Source organism: Carcharodon carcharias, chromosome 1 (assembly GCF_017639515.1).
Source record: "Carcharodon carcharias isolate sCarCar2 chromosome 1, sCarCar2.pri, whole genome shotgun sequence".
NCBI lineage: Eukaryota > Metazoa > Chordata > Chondrichthyes > Lamniformes > Lamnidae > Carcharodon > Carcharodon carcharias.
In genome coordinates this window covers 200,688,111-200,703,114 of record NC_054467.1, presented here as the reverse complement: position 1 = coordinate 200,703,114, position 15,004 = coordinate 200,688,111, and the positions used below count along the sequence as shown (strand labels likewise).

The 15,004-nt window shown below is 42.1% G+C and overlaps 1 protein-coding gene across 7 annotated transcripts in view; it reads right to left on the bottom strand.

Annotated features, from left to right (window-relative positions):
• ubap2a (ubiquitin associated protein 2a) overlaps window positions 1-15,004 on the bottom strand; it is a 156,024-nt gene that overhangs the window by 50,010 nt on the left and 91,010 nt on the right. For all 7 annotated transcript variants that reach the window (XM_041187434.1, XM_041187414.1, XM_041187405.1 and 4 more), the window contains 2 exons: window positions 10,785-10,962; window positions 4,711-4,780 (listed from right to left, as the gene is read on the bottom strand). In XM_041187434.1, coding sequence (XP_041043368.1) covers window positions 4,711-4,780; window positions 10,785-10,962 — 248 coding nt within the window. The remainder of the gene's footprint in view (window positions 1-4,710; window positions 4,781-10,784; window positions 10,963-15,004) is intronic.

The following is a 15,004-nucleotide window of genomic DNA, read 5'->3' as shown; positions in this document are numbered from 1 at the left end:
ATTTATCCTTACTTTGATTCCTGTCAGTTAACCAATCCTCTATCCATGCTAATATTACCCACTACACCATAAGCTCTCATTTTGAAGTAACCCTTGGTGTGGTATCTTGTCAAACGCTTTTTGGAAATCCAAGTACACCACATCTGCAAGTTCCCCTTTATCCACATTACTTAACTTCCTCAAAGAACTCTAATAAATTAGTCGAACACAATTCCCTTTTCGCATAACCATGTTGACTCTGCCTGGTTGCATTACGATTTTCTAAATGCCCCATTACCTCCTTAATAATGGGTTTTAGCATTTTGCCTCTGACAGACATTAGGCTAACTAGCCTACAGTTTCCTTCTTTCTGTCTCTCTCTCCTTCAAAAAAATTCAAATGGACTGGTCAAGTATGACCTGTATTTTTCAAATCTGTACTGGCTCTTAAACACCCCCTAGTGTCAGTTTACCTTTTTCCCGATTATTGTTTCTAAAACCTTAATGACCACTGATGTTAAACTGACTAGCCTGTAGTTCCTAGGAATGTCTTCACACTCTGAATGAGAGTCACTTTTGCCACTCTTCAATCATCTGGTATCTCCTCCAGATCTAAGGAAGATTGGAAGATTGAGGCAAGTCCTTACACTATCTGTAACACCACTTTCCTTAGCAACCTTGGATGCAAGGACCAGGCACCCTGTCCATCCTAAGCATAGCAGTGTTTCTAGTACATCTTGCTCATCAATTTTCACCCCATTACCTCTACCATTTCCACTTCTACTGATATTTTAATCAGCATCCTCTTCCTTAGTAAACTCATTAAGCATTCTAGCCTTGTCCTACAGCTCTAAGCATATATCACCCTCTTTGTCCTTAATGGGACTCGCCCTATCTTATTACCTGGTTACCATTTACATGGCATTAGAAGATTTCTGGGTTCCTTTCTGTGCTAACTGCCATTCTATTCTCATTTTTTCTCTTTTCCAGTCATATTTTCTTCTTTATGTCCCTTCAAGTTTCAATTGGCCTGGTTCTTGCTTGAAGAATTCAAATACATGACATGCATCATACACCCTCTTGCTTCATCATATTCTCTATCTCTCTCATTATCCAAGGTGCCCAGGCTTTTGTTCCCCTACCTTTTTACCCTTGTTCGAAAGTACCTAGCCTGTACCACCCCATGAAAGTTCACCCACTTTTGGGTTACCATTTTGCCCTGGCTCGATCCGCAGCCCCGCCCCTTCATCCCATTGAAGTTAGCCCACTTCCAATATAAAAGTAGTACTTTCAATTGTTCCTTGCTCTTCTCCATTATTAATTTGAACCTTATGATAGTGATCATTCTGACCCAAGCTTTCCCCCGCAGACATTTGGTCTCATTCCCCAGCATCATATCCAGCAATACCCACTTCCCCACTGGACCGAGAACATACTGGTCAAGGAAGTTTCTCTGAACACATTTCTGAAAATCCTCCCCCTTCCTTATCTTTTACTCTAACATTACCCAAATACTGATTGTCGCACATCACCACTCAATAGTTCTTGCACAGCTGATTTCCCTGCAGACTTGCTCCCATCTCTATTTGGAAGCCTATAGAATACTATCAGGATGGTGAACATATTTTTTTGGTTCTCCACTCTAAGCAAATGAATTTCTGACCATGCCTCAACAGCATCCTCTCTTTCCCACAGTTCAACGTCCTGCCCTAATCTTACCTCCCTTTATCCTTTTTCCATCTTTTCTGACAATTTATATCCTTGAACATTTTTTAAGCCATGTTTATTATTGCCAATACATATTCCCACACAGGCTATTTGTGCTTATAACTCACCAATCTTACCCACACTTTGTGCAGTCACATACATGCATTCTAAGCTTGCCTTTGTATTCCTCGTAGATCTTTTTAGTCTGTTTCTCTCATATGAGATAACTTCCATCGAATATTATCAAGAACTTTTATTCTGAGCAGTAAGTATGCGGATGACACGAAAATTGGCGGGATGATAAACAGTGAAGAGGATAGCCTCAGATTACAGGAAGATAGAAGGGCTGGTCAGGTAGGCTGATCAGTGGCAAATGGAATTTAATCCGGATAAGTGTGAGGTGATGCAATTGGGCAGGACAAACAAGGCACTGGAATACACGATGAATGGTAGGACCCTGGCAAGTACCAAGGATCAAAGGGACCTTGGTGTGCATGACAAATGGTCCCTTAAGATAGTGGGGCAGGTAGAAAAGGTGGTTAAGGCAGCATATGGGATGCTTGCCTTTATGGGCCGAGGCATAGAATATAAGAGCAGGGAAGTTATGCTGGAACCTTACAAAACACTGGTTAAGCCACAGCTAGAGTATTGTGTGCAGCTCTGGAGTCCACATTATAGGAAGGATGTGATTGCACTAGAGAGAGTGCAGAGGATGTTGCCTAGGCTGGAAAGCTTTAGTTAAAATGAGAGATTAGATTATTAAGGTTATTTTCCTTGGAGCAGAGGAGATTGAGGGGGGGGGGGGGGCATGATTGAGGCATATAAAATTATGAGGGACATAGATAGGGTAGACAGGAAGGAACTTTTCCCCTTGGTGGAGGGATCAATAACCAGGAGGCATAGATTTAAGGTAAGGGGCAGGAGGTTTAGAGGGGATGTGAGGAAGAATCTAATCATCCAGAGGGTGGTGGGAATCTGGAGTTCTCTGCCTGAAAGGGTGGTAGAGGAAGAAACCTTTATGACATTTAAGGAGAATTTGGATGTGCCATGGCATACAAGACTATGCGCCTAGTGCTGGAAAATGGGATTAGAATAGTTAGTACTTGTTTGACCGGAGCAGACTCGATGGGAAGGGCCATTTTCTGTACCGTAGACCTCTGACAACATGCACCTTATTCCTCTTTCCTACTTTTATGTTGGTGCCCCCACCCCCCCCACCACTGCCAATTTAGTTTAAACCCTCCTCAACCAAATTGGTGATCCACCCCACGAAGGCACTATCCAAGTCCTAATTAAGTGCAACGCATTCCTTTTGAATCAGTGTCTCCTGCTCCAGAACTGATCCCAACGTTCAAAGATTCTGAAGCCTTCCCTCCTGCATCATGCCTCAAGCCACCAGGCATTGATCCTCCCTAGCTCTGAAATAGCCATGCGGACTCGAAATGTTAATTATGTCTTTCTCTCCACAGATGCTGTTAGACCTGCTGAGTTTTTCCAGCATTTTCTGTTTTTGTTTGTGCTTGATCCTCCCTATCTTCCTATTTCTACTCTTGCTAGCACATGGGCCTGGAAGTAATCCAGAAGATTACTACTTTTGATGTCTACTTTTCAAACTTCCTCCCTAGCTCCTGAAACTCTGACTTTAGGACTTCAAGACTGCTCACTGTCATTGGTACTGATTTGTACCACAACTTCTGGTTCACTCCTTTCATCTAGCAGGATATTCCATACTTTCCCCATCCATGGCACCAGGGAGGCAACGCACAATGTGGGGCTCATGACAATGATTAAAAAAATGCCTTTTTGTCCCTGATATGGAATCTCTTGTACCAGCTGCATTTCTACCCTTTGCTGTTCTCTCCAGTTTACTCCCTTGCCCACTGGTGCAAAGGTTTGGACTTCACTCCTTCAGGGTGTCTTCATTCCCAGTGGTCTACAATGCAGAGTACTGGTTTCAGTGTGACATATCAAGACTCCTGGCATTTGTTGTCATCTCTTACTCTTCCAGATACCACTTATCTACTATCTTGAACTCTTACTGCCTGTATCTTCTAGAATAAACAATCCAGGAAACTCTCACCCTCCCTGACGCTCCAATGACTCCAGCTGCCTCTCAATCTCAGAAATCCTGAACTCCAGCTTAAGTAGCTAGAGACACTTCCTGCACAGTTTCTAAAAGACATATATGTCCTGAAGGTCCCACATTGCACAGGAATTGCAACAGTTGCCCAAGATCTAAAAACTCTCTATTCCCTCTTAAAATATAGTTAGCACCCCCTTTAAGCCATTAATTCAATGCCTCTAGAACTGCTTAATACTCTTATTAATTCACTTATTGTTATCTTGTGCTGATACTTTTTTTTTAAAGAAGTTGCTCCCTCTGCTATCCCAGAACTCCTTCAGCTATCCTCCTCACCCTTAGAGGGCTCTCTGAACAATCACTTACCTGCTGTCTTGTGGTGTCAGATCTTATCTAGGTTTGTTCTGTGTACTCTGACTCTGATCTTGAACATGGTCTTCCCTCAGGCTCAGTCTCTGACTCATGCAGGCATCCTGCCACAGCTTTTACCTATTGGTTTCCAACACTTCTCCCCAAGGCTTGCCCTCTGTCTCCTGTTGGCCACCTTTTGCCATTTTATTTGAGTCTTCTGCACAGTTTCTTCTCAGGCTGGCTCACTCTGCAGTTGTCAATCTGGTCAACTACTTTCTCACTATTGTTCATGCCCTAACTGCCAGCTAAAACCTTTAGCTCCTCCTGGTTGTTCTACAGTAAAAGTGCCTCAAACCAACTGCTGTTGCTGAACCTTATAAGTAAAACAGCCAAAATATAACATAACTTATAACAGATGTTAGATTGTAGCCATTTAACTGGGGATTGTCTTCACTGTTTACTGGATAAAATCACCACAGTACTTATAAAGCAGGATTTTGATAATCATTGAAGACAGAAAATTCTTTAGCAGCAGGATTTTTAAATAGTTGGAAAAATACAATACATTTAACTCGAAAAAGTTAACATACTTACTACATGTGATGAACTTGCAGCTAGTGACGTAGCAGAAGGAACGCTACTGCTTTGGTGGTTTGGCAAAGAACTGCATAAAAAATTGTTGCAAGAAAACAATAGTTAGGTTAAATTGAGCTATACATGATTCTGTTGTAGTGCCATAGAGGACATAAACACTCAAAATGTCACAAGCAGTAGGAGTTCCAGATAGTGGATGGGTGGCCATCCGGAAAGTAAGAGGGGACAACTGCTAGAGTCTTGGGGTGTGTGTCACACTGAAACCAGAACTCAGCATTGGAGACTGCTGGAAATGAAGATACCTTAAAGAACTGCAGTCCAGGACATGGCACCAATGAGCTAAACTAGAGAGGACAGCAAAAAATAGAAATGTGGCCATTACAAGAGATTCCATAGGGCAGAATTTTCTGCCTGTCGGGCGGGCGGGCCCGACCCAATCTCCGGCACAATTTTATGTGGGTGGGCCTTAATTGGCCCGCCCAGCATGACATCCGGAGGGAAAGCACTATGCACTTCCTGTGCGAGCAGGGGGATTCCCCAAAAGTGAAGAGCGTGCTCTTTCACACATGTGGACGAAAGAGTGCACATCTCCCTGAGGCAAAGTGCTGCCTCAGGGAGATCATTTACACTTTCAAAAATATGAAAAATAGAAAAAAAATCCCTAACATGTCCCCCTCATGTGACAATGTCACATAAGGTGGGACATGTTCATAATTTACATAATAAGTTTATTAAGTTTTTTAAAACCCGACATGAAATCTCATCTGCCGGTGGATGAGGTTTCATGTTTTTCCTATTGCCCGCCGGGGCTCCTGGCCTGCCCACTAACCTTAAGGTTGGACAGGCAGGACCTTTAATTGTATAATTGATCCAGTCAATGGCCTTAATTTGGCCACTGACAGGTCGGTGGGCTCACAGCTGATTTTGCTGCGACCCACCTTCCTGAAAATTTAAATGGGCTGGGATGACGTTGGGGGTTCCGCCCGATGTCATCCCGCGTCGGTGAACTGGCCCCGCCCCCTGCTTGCCAACAGCAAAATTCTGCTCATAATCAGGGAACAGCCAGGCATTTCTGTAATCATTATTATTGAGTCCCACGTGGCATGTAGTCTCCCTGGTGGCATATCATATTTTAAATACGCCCCAATAAATAGCTGGCCAAAGCATGATCAAAATCTCAAAACTGGCACCCAATCAGCTACTTGGATAAGAATGTGGTGCATGTTAATGCATCAGTTTTTCTAGTGCTTTAGGAGGGCATTGAGCCACTGCTCAACATTCTCTCCCACTCAACAAGACACTGCACGTGCAAGGTAGCTACCTACCCACCCTTGAGTTGAGAGAAGCAATAAGCATAAAAACATTTCTCACTGAATCATCAATACACAGCAATATTCCACACTCAAACTCTAACCATCAAGGCAAACTCCATACTAATGGATTAAAAACTATTAAAAATTCAGGCAGCAAACATTTCCTCAATCTAACAAAAATGGAAAAAAAAATGCTTTAAAATGATCCAGTTTTATAAAGGGCTCTTGTCCAGGTGGATTAGTTATGAGGAGGAAAAAAATTATTTTTCTTCTCAATGCACTGCAGAACAGGAGCAGATAGAGCATCAGCGTATGTATGGCACAATCCAAAAATGAATACTTTGAAGCAAGTTATTGCAGTAATAGGAAAACAAGTTGCAGCACACAACTGTAAACCAAAATTCTGGTACTTTACATTTCTCTAGCAGCTAGTTCTCCATGCATGTGGTTATATTCTTATTAAATACCATATGACTTACTTAAGTGGCACTTGACAAGCTGCTTCTTGAATATGCATTGCCACCATATTAAATTAAATTAGCTGAGTACAGCATACCCTTTGCATATTCAGGCACTCTACCCCCAGTGATTCTATGCTTTTTCTAAATGTTCACCTGTGGATTTGAAGTTTACCCACAACCAAGACCAACTTGCCTTTAAGACCATACCATAAGACATAGGAGCAGAAAGCCCTTCAGCCCATCGAGTCTGCTCCGCCATTCAATCATGGCTGATAAGTTTCTTAACCCCATTCTCCCGCCTTCTCCCCATAACCTTTGATCCCCTTACCAATCAAGAACCTATCTATCTCGGTCTTAAATATACTCAATGACCTGGCCTCCACAGCCTTCTGTGGCAATGAATTCCATAGATTCACCACTCTCTGGCTAAAGAAGTTTCTCCTCATCTCTGTTCTAAAAGGTCTTCCCTTTACTCTGAGGCTGTGCCCTCGGGTCCTACTCTCTCCTACTAATGGAAACATCTTCCCCACGTCCATTCTATCCAGGCCTTTCAGTATTCTGTAAGTTTCAATCAGATCTCCCCTCATCCTTCTAAACTCCATCGAGTATAGACCCAGAATCCTCAAACGTTCCTCATATGTTAAGCCTTTCATTCCTGAGATAGTTCTCGTGAACCTCCTCTGGACCCTCTCCAGGGCCAGACCATCCTTCCTGAGATACGGGGCCCAAAATTGCTCACAATATTCCAAAAAAAAGGTCTGACCAGAGCCTTATAAAGCCCCAGCAACACATCCCTGCTTTTATATTCTAGTCCTCTCGAAATAAATGCCAACATTGCATTTGCCTTCCTAACTATCGACTCAACCTGCAAGTTAACCTTAAGAGAATCCTGGACTAGGACTCCCAAGTCCCTTTGCACTCCAGATTTCTGAATTCTCTCCCCATTTAGAAAATAGTCTATGCCTCTATTCTTCCTACCAAAGTGCATGACCTCACACTTCCCCACGTTGTATTCCATCTGCCACTTCTTTGCCCATTCTCCTAACCTGTCCAAATCCTTCTGCAGCCTCCCCGCCTTCTCAGAACTACCTGCCCCTCCCCCTATCTTTGTATCATCTGCAAACTTAGCCAGGATGCCCTCAGTTCCTTCATCTAGATCATTAATGTACGAAGCGAAAAGTTGTGGTCCCAACACTGACCCCTGCGGAACTCCACGAGTCACCAGCCGCCATCCTGAGAAGGACCCCCTTATCCCCACTCTCTGCCTCCTGCCAGACAGCCAATCTTCTATCCATGCTAGTACCTTGCCTCTAACACCATGGGCTCTTATCTTACTGAGCAGCCTCCTGTGCAGCACCTTCTGGAAGTCCAAGTAGATAACATCTACTTCCCCTTGATGAAACCATGCTGACTTTGCCCTATTTTATCATGCACTTCAAAGTATTCTGAAATCTCATCCTTAATAATGGACTCTAAAATCTTACCAATGACCGACATCAGGCGAATCGGCCTATAATTTCCTGTCTTTTGCCTCACTCCCTTCTTAAACGGGGGGTTACATTAGCGATTTTTCAGTCCTCTGGGATCCTCCCAGACTCCAGTGATTCCTGAAAGATCACCACTAACGCCTCCAGTATCTCTTCAGCTATCTCCCTCAGAACTCTGGGGTGTAATCCATCTGGTCCAAGTGATTTATCCACCTTCAGACCTTTCCGTTTTCCTAGCACCTTCTCCTTGGTAATGGCCACCATACTCACCTCTGCCCCCCAACTCTCTTGAACTTTGGGGATGTCACTCACGTCTTCCACTGTGAAGACATTTGCAAAGTACCTATTCAGTTCCTCCGCCATTTCTTTGTTCCCCACTACTACTTCTCCAGCGTCATTTTCCAGCGGTCCAATGTCCACTTTTGCCTCTCTCTTACCCTTTATCCATCTAAAAAAAACTCTTGCAATCTTCTTTTATATTACTTGCTAATTTATCCTCATATTTAATCTTCTCCCTCATTTTTTTTTTGGTTGTCCTCTGTTGGTCTTTGTAGGCTTCCCAATCCCCTGGTTTCCCACTGCTCTTCGCCGCATTGTATGCTTTCTCTTTAGCTTTTATGCTGTCCCTGACTTCCCTTGTCAGCCATAGTTGCCTCGTCCTCCCTTTAGTATGTTTCTCCTACCTAGGGATGAATTTTTGCTGTGTCTCTCAAATTACTCCCAGAAACTCCTGCCATTGCTGTTCCACTGTCTTTCCATCCAAGCTCTTCTCCTAGTCAATTCTGGCCAGCTCCTCTCTCATGCTTCTGTCGTTGCCTTTATTCAACTGTAATACCGTTACATCTGATTCCAGCTTTTTCTCCTCAAATTGCAGGGTAAATTCTATCATATTATGCTCACTTCCTCCTAAGGGCTCCTTCACCTTAAGCTCCCTTATCAAATCTACCTCATTACACATCACTAAATTTAGAATTGTCTGTTCCCTAGTGAGCTCCACCACAAGCTGCTCCAAAAAGCCATCTCGTAGACATTCCACAAATTCCTTTTCTTGCGAATCCTCTACCAACCTGATTTTCCCAGTCTACCTGCATATGAAATCCCCCATGATCACTGTAACCTTGCCTTTCTTCCACACCTTTTCTATCTCCTGGTGTATCTTGTGCCCCACATCCTGACTACTGTTTGGAGGCCTGTACATAACTCCCATTATGGTTTTTTCACCTTTGTGGTTCCTCAACTCTACCCACACAGATTCGACATCAGCTGACCCTACGTCATTTCTTGCTATCGATTTAATTTAATTTCTTACTAACAAAGCAACCCCACCCCTTCTACCAACCTGCCTATCTTTTCGATAGGATGTATATCCTTGGATATTTAGCTCCCAGTCCTGATCCCCTTGCAGCCATGTCTCTGTGATGCCCACCACATCATACCTGCCAATTTCAATGTGCGCCACAAGCTCATTTATCTTATTTCGTATACAACACCTTCAGTCCTGTTTAATTTTCCAGTTTAATTTTTTGTCTTATCCTTTTTCCCTCTGTTGAACAATGTACATATTTCCTAAGCCCCTTAAGTCCCTTCTATTTTTACCACAGACTTTTGGAAAATTAATGAGGCTCCATCAACTCTAACCTCCAATATCATTCTGGGATGCATTCCAAATAAGCCTGGTAATTTCTCTATTATTACTCATTAACTTTAACAGTTCCCTTTTGAAATATTTGTGCAGCAGCCCTCCTCAGATACTTACACTAAACATTTTCATTCAAGTACAAGATGGTCCTACCTCCATGACCATCCTTTTACTTATATGCTTATAAAACCCTTCAGTTTGTATTAATGTTATTTGCCAGTCCAGTTTCATAATTAGCCTTAACTTCACAATACTTTGCTCTCTTGTATAAGTACTAGGACAATAAACAAATATTTAAAACCTTTTCAGAATCATAGAACTGCTCTAACTGATATTGCTCCATGGAACACTCACTGAATCTAATTAATTTTGACTTTATCTTAAGTCAAGTATATTGCATTGCAGTTTTTCATTTGGTTCAGTTAATCTGTGGTAAAAGCCCCTTCATCCTGTTAAAATTAGCCAGGATCCAGTCCAATAACTTTATCATTGATTCTCCTTTCTCCATTTTCAACATGAACATTAGGATGAAGTTTCACAAATATTCCCCAACTTACCTAAACGAACACTGCGTCCTTCCTTGTTGGGTATGTAACAAAATAATTCCCCCATCTCTCCTCCCCAAAGCATTACAAAACCCTCTGCAATTTGAGCATACACAATCTTATCCGAATCTCTCTCAGGAACACAAGAGAACACTCCTTATAGCTAAAATCCTCCAGAACACTTAGTATTGCAAATCTCCTTTAATTTTGTTCCTCCTATTCAATGGTCCATAACATACTTCCAATTAAATAACAGATCCATTACTACTTAATTTTTTTCATAACTTTAATCATGTCCTTAACTAAGGCTGCTCTCCCTTGCACTCCCGCCCCATCGCTCTCCAGTGAAATTGTAAAAGACAGGAATATCTGGATTCCAGTTTCACCCCAGATGAAGTCAAGTTTATCAAAGTTAGGCCAAGTCTTTCCATAATTGAGGCCTCAAAGTTTCCATTTAACTTTCCTCATATTTTAATATTGCAACCCCAATCCTTTTGTACTCAGTACCTCATTCTCTTCCCTGCACTTGGCTGTGCTTCCCCATATTTCCTTTCAGTTTATCAAGCTAAACTGTTTTCCAAGGTACATGTAACAACTGACTAACAATTAACAAGTGATCGGAAACGTACCTGCTAAGTTGTGAAAGGGAGCTGCTGGGCAATTCAATGGTCTGGTTCAAGCTGGTCAAGCTAGCAGAATGTTGTGATATTGTAGGCAGAAGTGAAGCAGTGGATACACCAGTGGATAGTGAACTCACACTTTGTAAAGATTGTGACTCAGCCGATTTCACAGTGGGACATATTGTAGCTGAAAAAAATAAGTTTCCATCTGTAACATTTCACTCCTGCAATGACAAGTTGCTTCACAAACAAAAATAAATTAATGCCAAACTAGTATTAACTATTATGCACAATAAAAAGGCTATATTTTCTTTTTAAATACCCTTGATGAAAAACAGTTAAACTAAGCTCAATTCTTCAGGCTCCAATGATTAAATTAAACGCTCCAACACACCACCATGAGCAATCAATTCATTTTCAAAAAGAAATCATGTAAGCCTGATCAGATAATTGACTATAGCGACTAAACTGAACTTTAATGAAACCCATCCATTAGCAACATATACTTTTGTCTCCAAGAATTACTGGGGCAGTTTTAAATTGTGCCATGCATATCCCGGTGATGCAATGCCATAAAGCTAATTGTACTCTTTTTGGCACACCAAAACGATGGAAGCAAAACCAAGAGGCTGACCTCAACCACTGCACAAGTACAGAACAGAGGAACACCATCCTCTTGGTAGTTGTGGTTATGCAGTGTCCCTGAAGTAATCATTCACTAAAGGCAACGCTCAAAGCATTACCAGAAAGGGTTGGCATTTCACAAAAGATCTCTCACCCACACAGACTCAAAATTAGGTGTTAATGAACTCAACATAGCCAAATGTCCCACTGCTCTAGATGCTTCAATAAAAATTCAACCCAAACAGAGCTGCTCCACATGCTAGTAAGATGCAATAACACAAATGTGCAGCCAAAATAAGACATTGCTTGCATGATTGCACTATTCATTCAGCGCACATCCTAAATAAAATGCATAATGTACATCACACAATGCTGCAAGAAGTCCATGTCTCTAGGGAGGTGACTGTATTTAATCAGAAGCATAATCTTCTAGTACTGTATTTTTTTTTTAGGAGGATCTGCATCCATGAACACCATGTGAACAGTAATTCACACCAATGCAATACTTGTACTGATGAGTTAACACAGCTCAAGGGATAACAATGTTATGGTGTCTATTATCCTGATCATAATTTTAACTTCTAGTATCACAGTCCAGTTTAGCTGGACTTACTGCTAGGATTCTGAAAGAGATAGCTGCAGAGAAAGTGAATGCACTATGATTTTCCAAAACTCCTTAGATTCAAGAACAGTGCCATCAGATTGGAAGTTGGCAAATGTCTCCCTCTTTTCTTAAAAGGCAGTGAGAGAGAAAAAAGTGTGAACTCCAGGCCGCTTAATCTAATATCAGTCATTGGAAAAATGCTGGACTCTATTATGAAGAAAGTCTTAACAATGCACTTAGAAAAGCATTGTATGATTATAGCTAATCAACATGGTTTTATTGTTTGCCAAATTTATTAGAGTTTTTTTGAGTTGTAATTAGTAGGGTAGATAAACGGGAACCAGGTGTCGCATACCTGTATTTCCAAAAGGCATTCGATACGATGCCACTTAAAAAGTTTAATTAACAAGGGCTCATGGAGCTGCCAATAATATATTAGTATGGAAAGAGGATTGATTAGCTGAGAGTGGGCACAAACAGGGCATTTTCAAGTTGCAGGCAGAGTGGCACAAGAATCAGTGCTGGAGCCTCAGCTATTGGGACAGGCTTCATTTGAATCATGCTGGGATCAGCATTCTGGCAATTGTATAACTAGGGTTGTAGATAGGACATAAACTAATTAGTTTCGGCACAGGGAGGAGAGGGCGGGAGAGAAAGAAGAGGGTTCAATTGAAGGGAAGTTTTAAAAAATCAATAAGAATCAAGAGAGTAGAGGTGCATCATAGTGAAGAGGCAAAGGGTAACCAAAGTGTGACAGGAAGGAGCAGAAAATATAAGAATGCAGAAATTAGAACCAGAGTAGTAATGGTAAAAAGTCAAAGGCTCTTATCTGAGCATGCAGCATTTGTAACAAGATAGATGAGTTGACAGCACAAATAGAAATAAATGAATAAATGTGCTATTACAAAGACATGGTTGCAGGGTGAGGAACTTTTTTTATATACTCATTCATAGGCCAGCATTTATTGCCCAACCCAAACTGCCCCCTGGCATTTAAGAGTCAGCCACATCACTGTGGGTCTCAAGTCACATGGAAGCCAGACCAGGTAAGGACAACAGATTTAAAAACAAAAAAACTGCGGATGCTGGAAATCCAAAACAAAAACAGAATTACCTGGAAAAACTCAGCAGGTCTGGCAGCATCGGCGGAGAAGAGTTGACGTTTCGAGTCCTCATGACCCTTCGACAGAACTTGAGTGAGTCCAAGAAAGGGGTGAGATATAAGTTGGTTTAAGGTCTGTGTGTGTGTGTGTGTGTGTGTGTGTGTGTGTGTTGTGGGGGGGGGGGGGGGGGGGGGGGGTGTTTGGGTGGTGGGAGAGAGAGAGAAGTGGAGGGGGTTGGTCTGGTTGTAGGGACAAACAAGCAGTAATAGAAGCAGATCATCAAAAGATGTCACAAACATCAGAACAAAAGAACACATAGGTGTTAAAGTTGATGATATTATCTAAACGAATGTGCTAATTAAGAATTGATGGTAGGGCACTCAAGGTATAGCTCTAGTGGGGATGGGGGGAGCATAAAAGATTTAAAAATATTTAAAAATAATGGAAATAGGTGGGAAAAGAAAAATCTATATAATTTATTGGAAAAAACAAAAGGAAGGGGGAAACAGAAAGGGGGTGGGGATGGAGGAGGGAGGTCAAGACCTAAAGTTGTTGAATTCAATATTCAGTCTGGAAGGCTGTAAAGTGCCTAGTCGGTAGATGAGGTGTTGTTCCTCCAGTTTGCGTTGGGCTTCACTGGAACAATGCAGCAAGCCAAGGACAGATATGTGGGCAAGAGAGCAGGGTGGAGTGTTAAAATGGCAAGCGACAGGGAGGTTTGGGTCATTCTTGCAGACAGACCGCAGGTGTTCTGCAAAGCGGTCGCCCAGTTTACGTTTGGTCTCTCCAATGCAGAGAAGACCACTACATTGCAAACACCAAACGTAAACTGGGCGACTAGAGCTATACCTTGAGTGCCCTAACATCCATTCTTAATTAGCACATTCGTTTAGATATCATCAACTTTAACACCTATGTGTTCTTTTGTTCTGTTGTTTGTGACATCGTTTGATGACCTGCTTCTATTACTGCTTGTTTGTCCCTACAACCACACCAACCCCTTCCACTTCTCTCTCTCTCTCCCCCTACCCAAACCACACCCCCCCACCCCCCACCTGCCCCACCCCCCAAACACACACCTTAAACCAGCTTATATTTCACCCCTTTCTTGGACTCACTCAAGTTCTGCCGAAGGGTCATGAGGACTTGAAATGTCAAATCTTTTCTTCTCCGCCGATGATGCCAGACCTGCTGAGTTTTTCCAAGGGCAACAGATTTCCTTCCCTAAAGGGCATTAGTGAACCAGATGGGTTTTTACAATAATCAACAATGGTTTCATGGTCATCATCAGACTTTTAATTCTAGATTTTTATTGAATTCAAATTTCACCATCTGTTGTGGTGGGATTCGAACCCAGATCCCTAGAGCATTACCCTGGGTCCCTGGAATACCACGTCCAGTGATAATAACACTCTCTCACACCCACCCTCACCCTCCCCCTTCTCCCGCGCACGCACACACACAACCACACGCATAAACTCTGGAAAAATAGGCAAAAAAGTAGGTATCAGTGTGGTGGTGAGTAGCAATTATAGGTGCAATAGATTGTGATGTGGAATCAGTTTGGGTGGAAATAAGGAATAACAAGAGAAAGAAAAACGGGTGGGAGTCATCTATAGGCCCCAAAAGAGTTGCCTCACTAGAGGACAAAAAAGTATGAATCAGGGAATAATGGATACGTGTAAGGGCATTACAATTGTTATGGGTTATTTTAATGTGCATATTGACTGGACAAATCAGATTGGCAGGGGTAACATGGAAGACAAATTTGTAGAATGCGACAGGGATTGTTTCTTAAAGCAACACGTTGTAGAAACTATCCAGGCACAAACTAATTTAGATCTAGTAATTAGGTAAATTTAATAAGAGATCTCGCGGTTAAGGATCCTGTAGGGGGT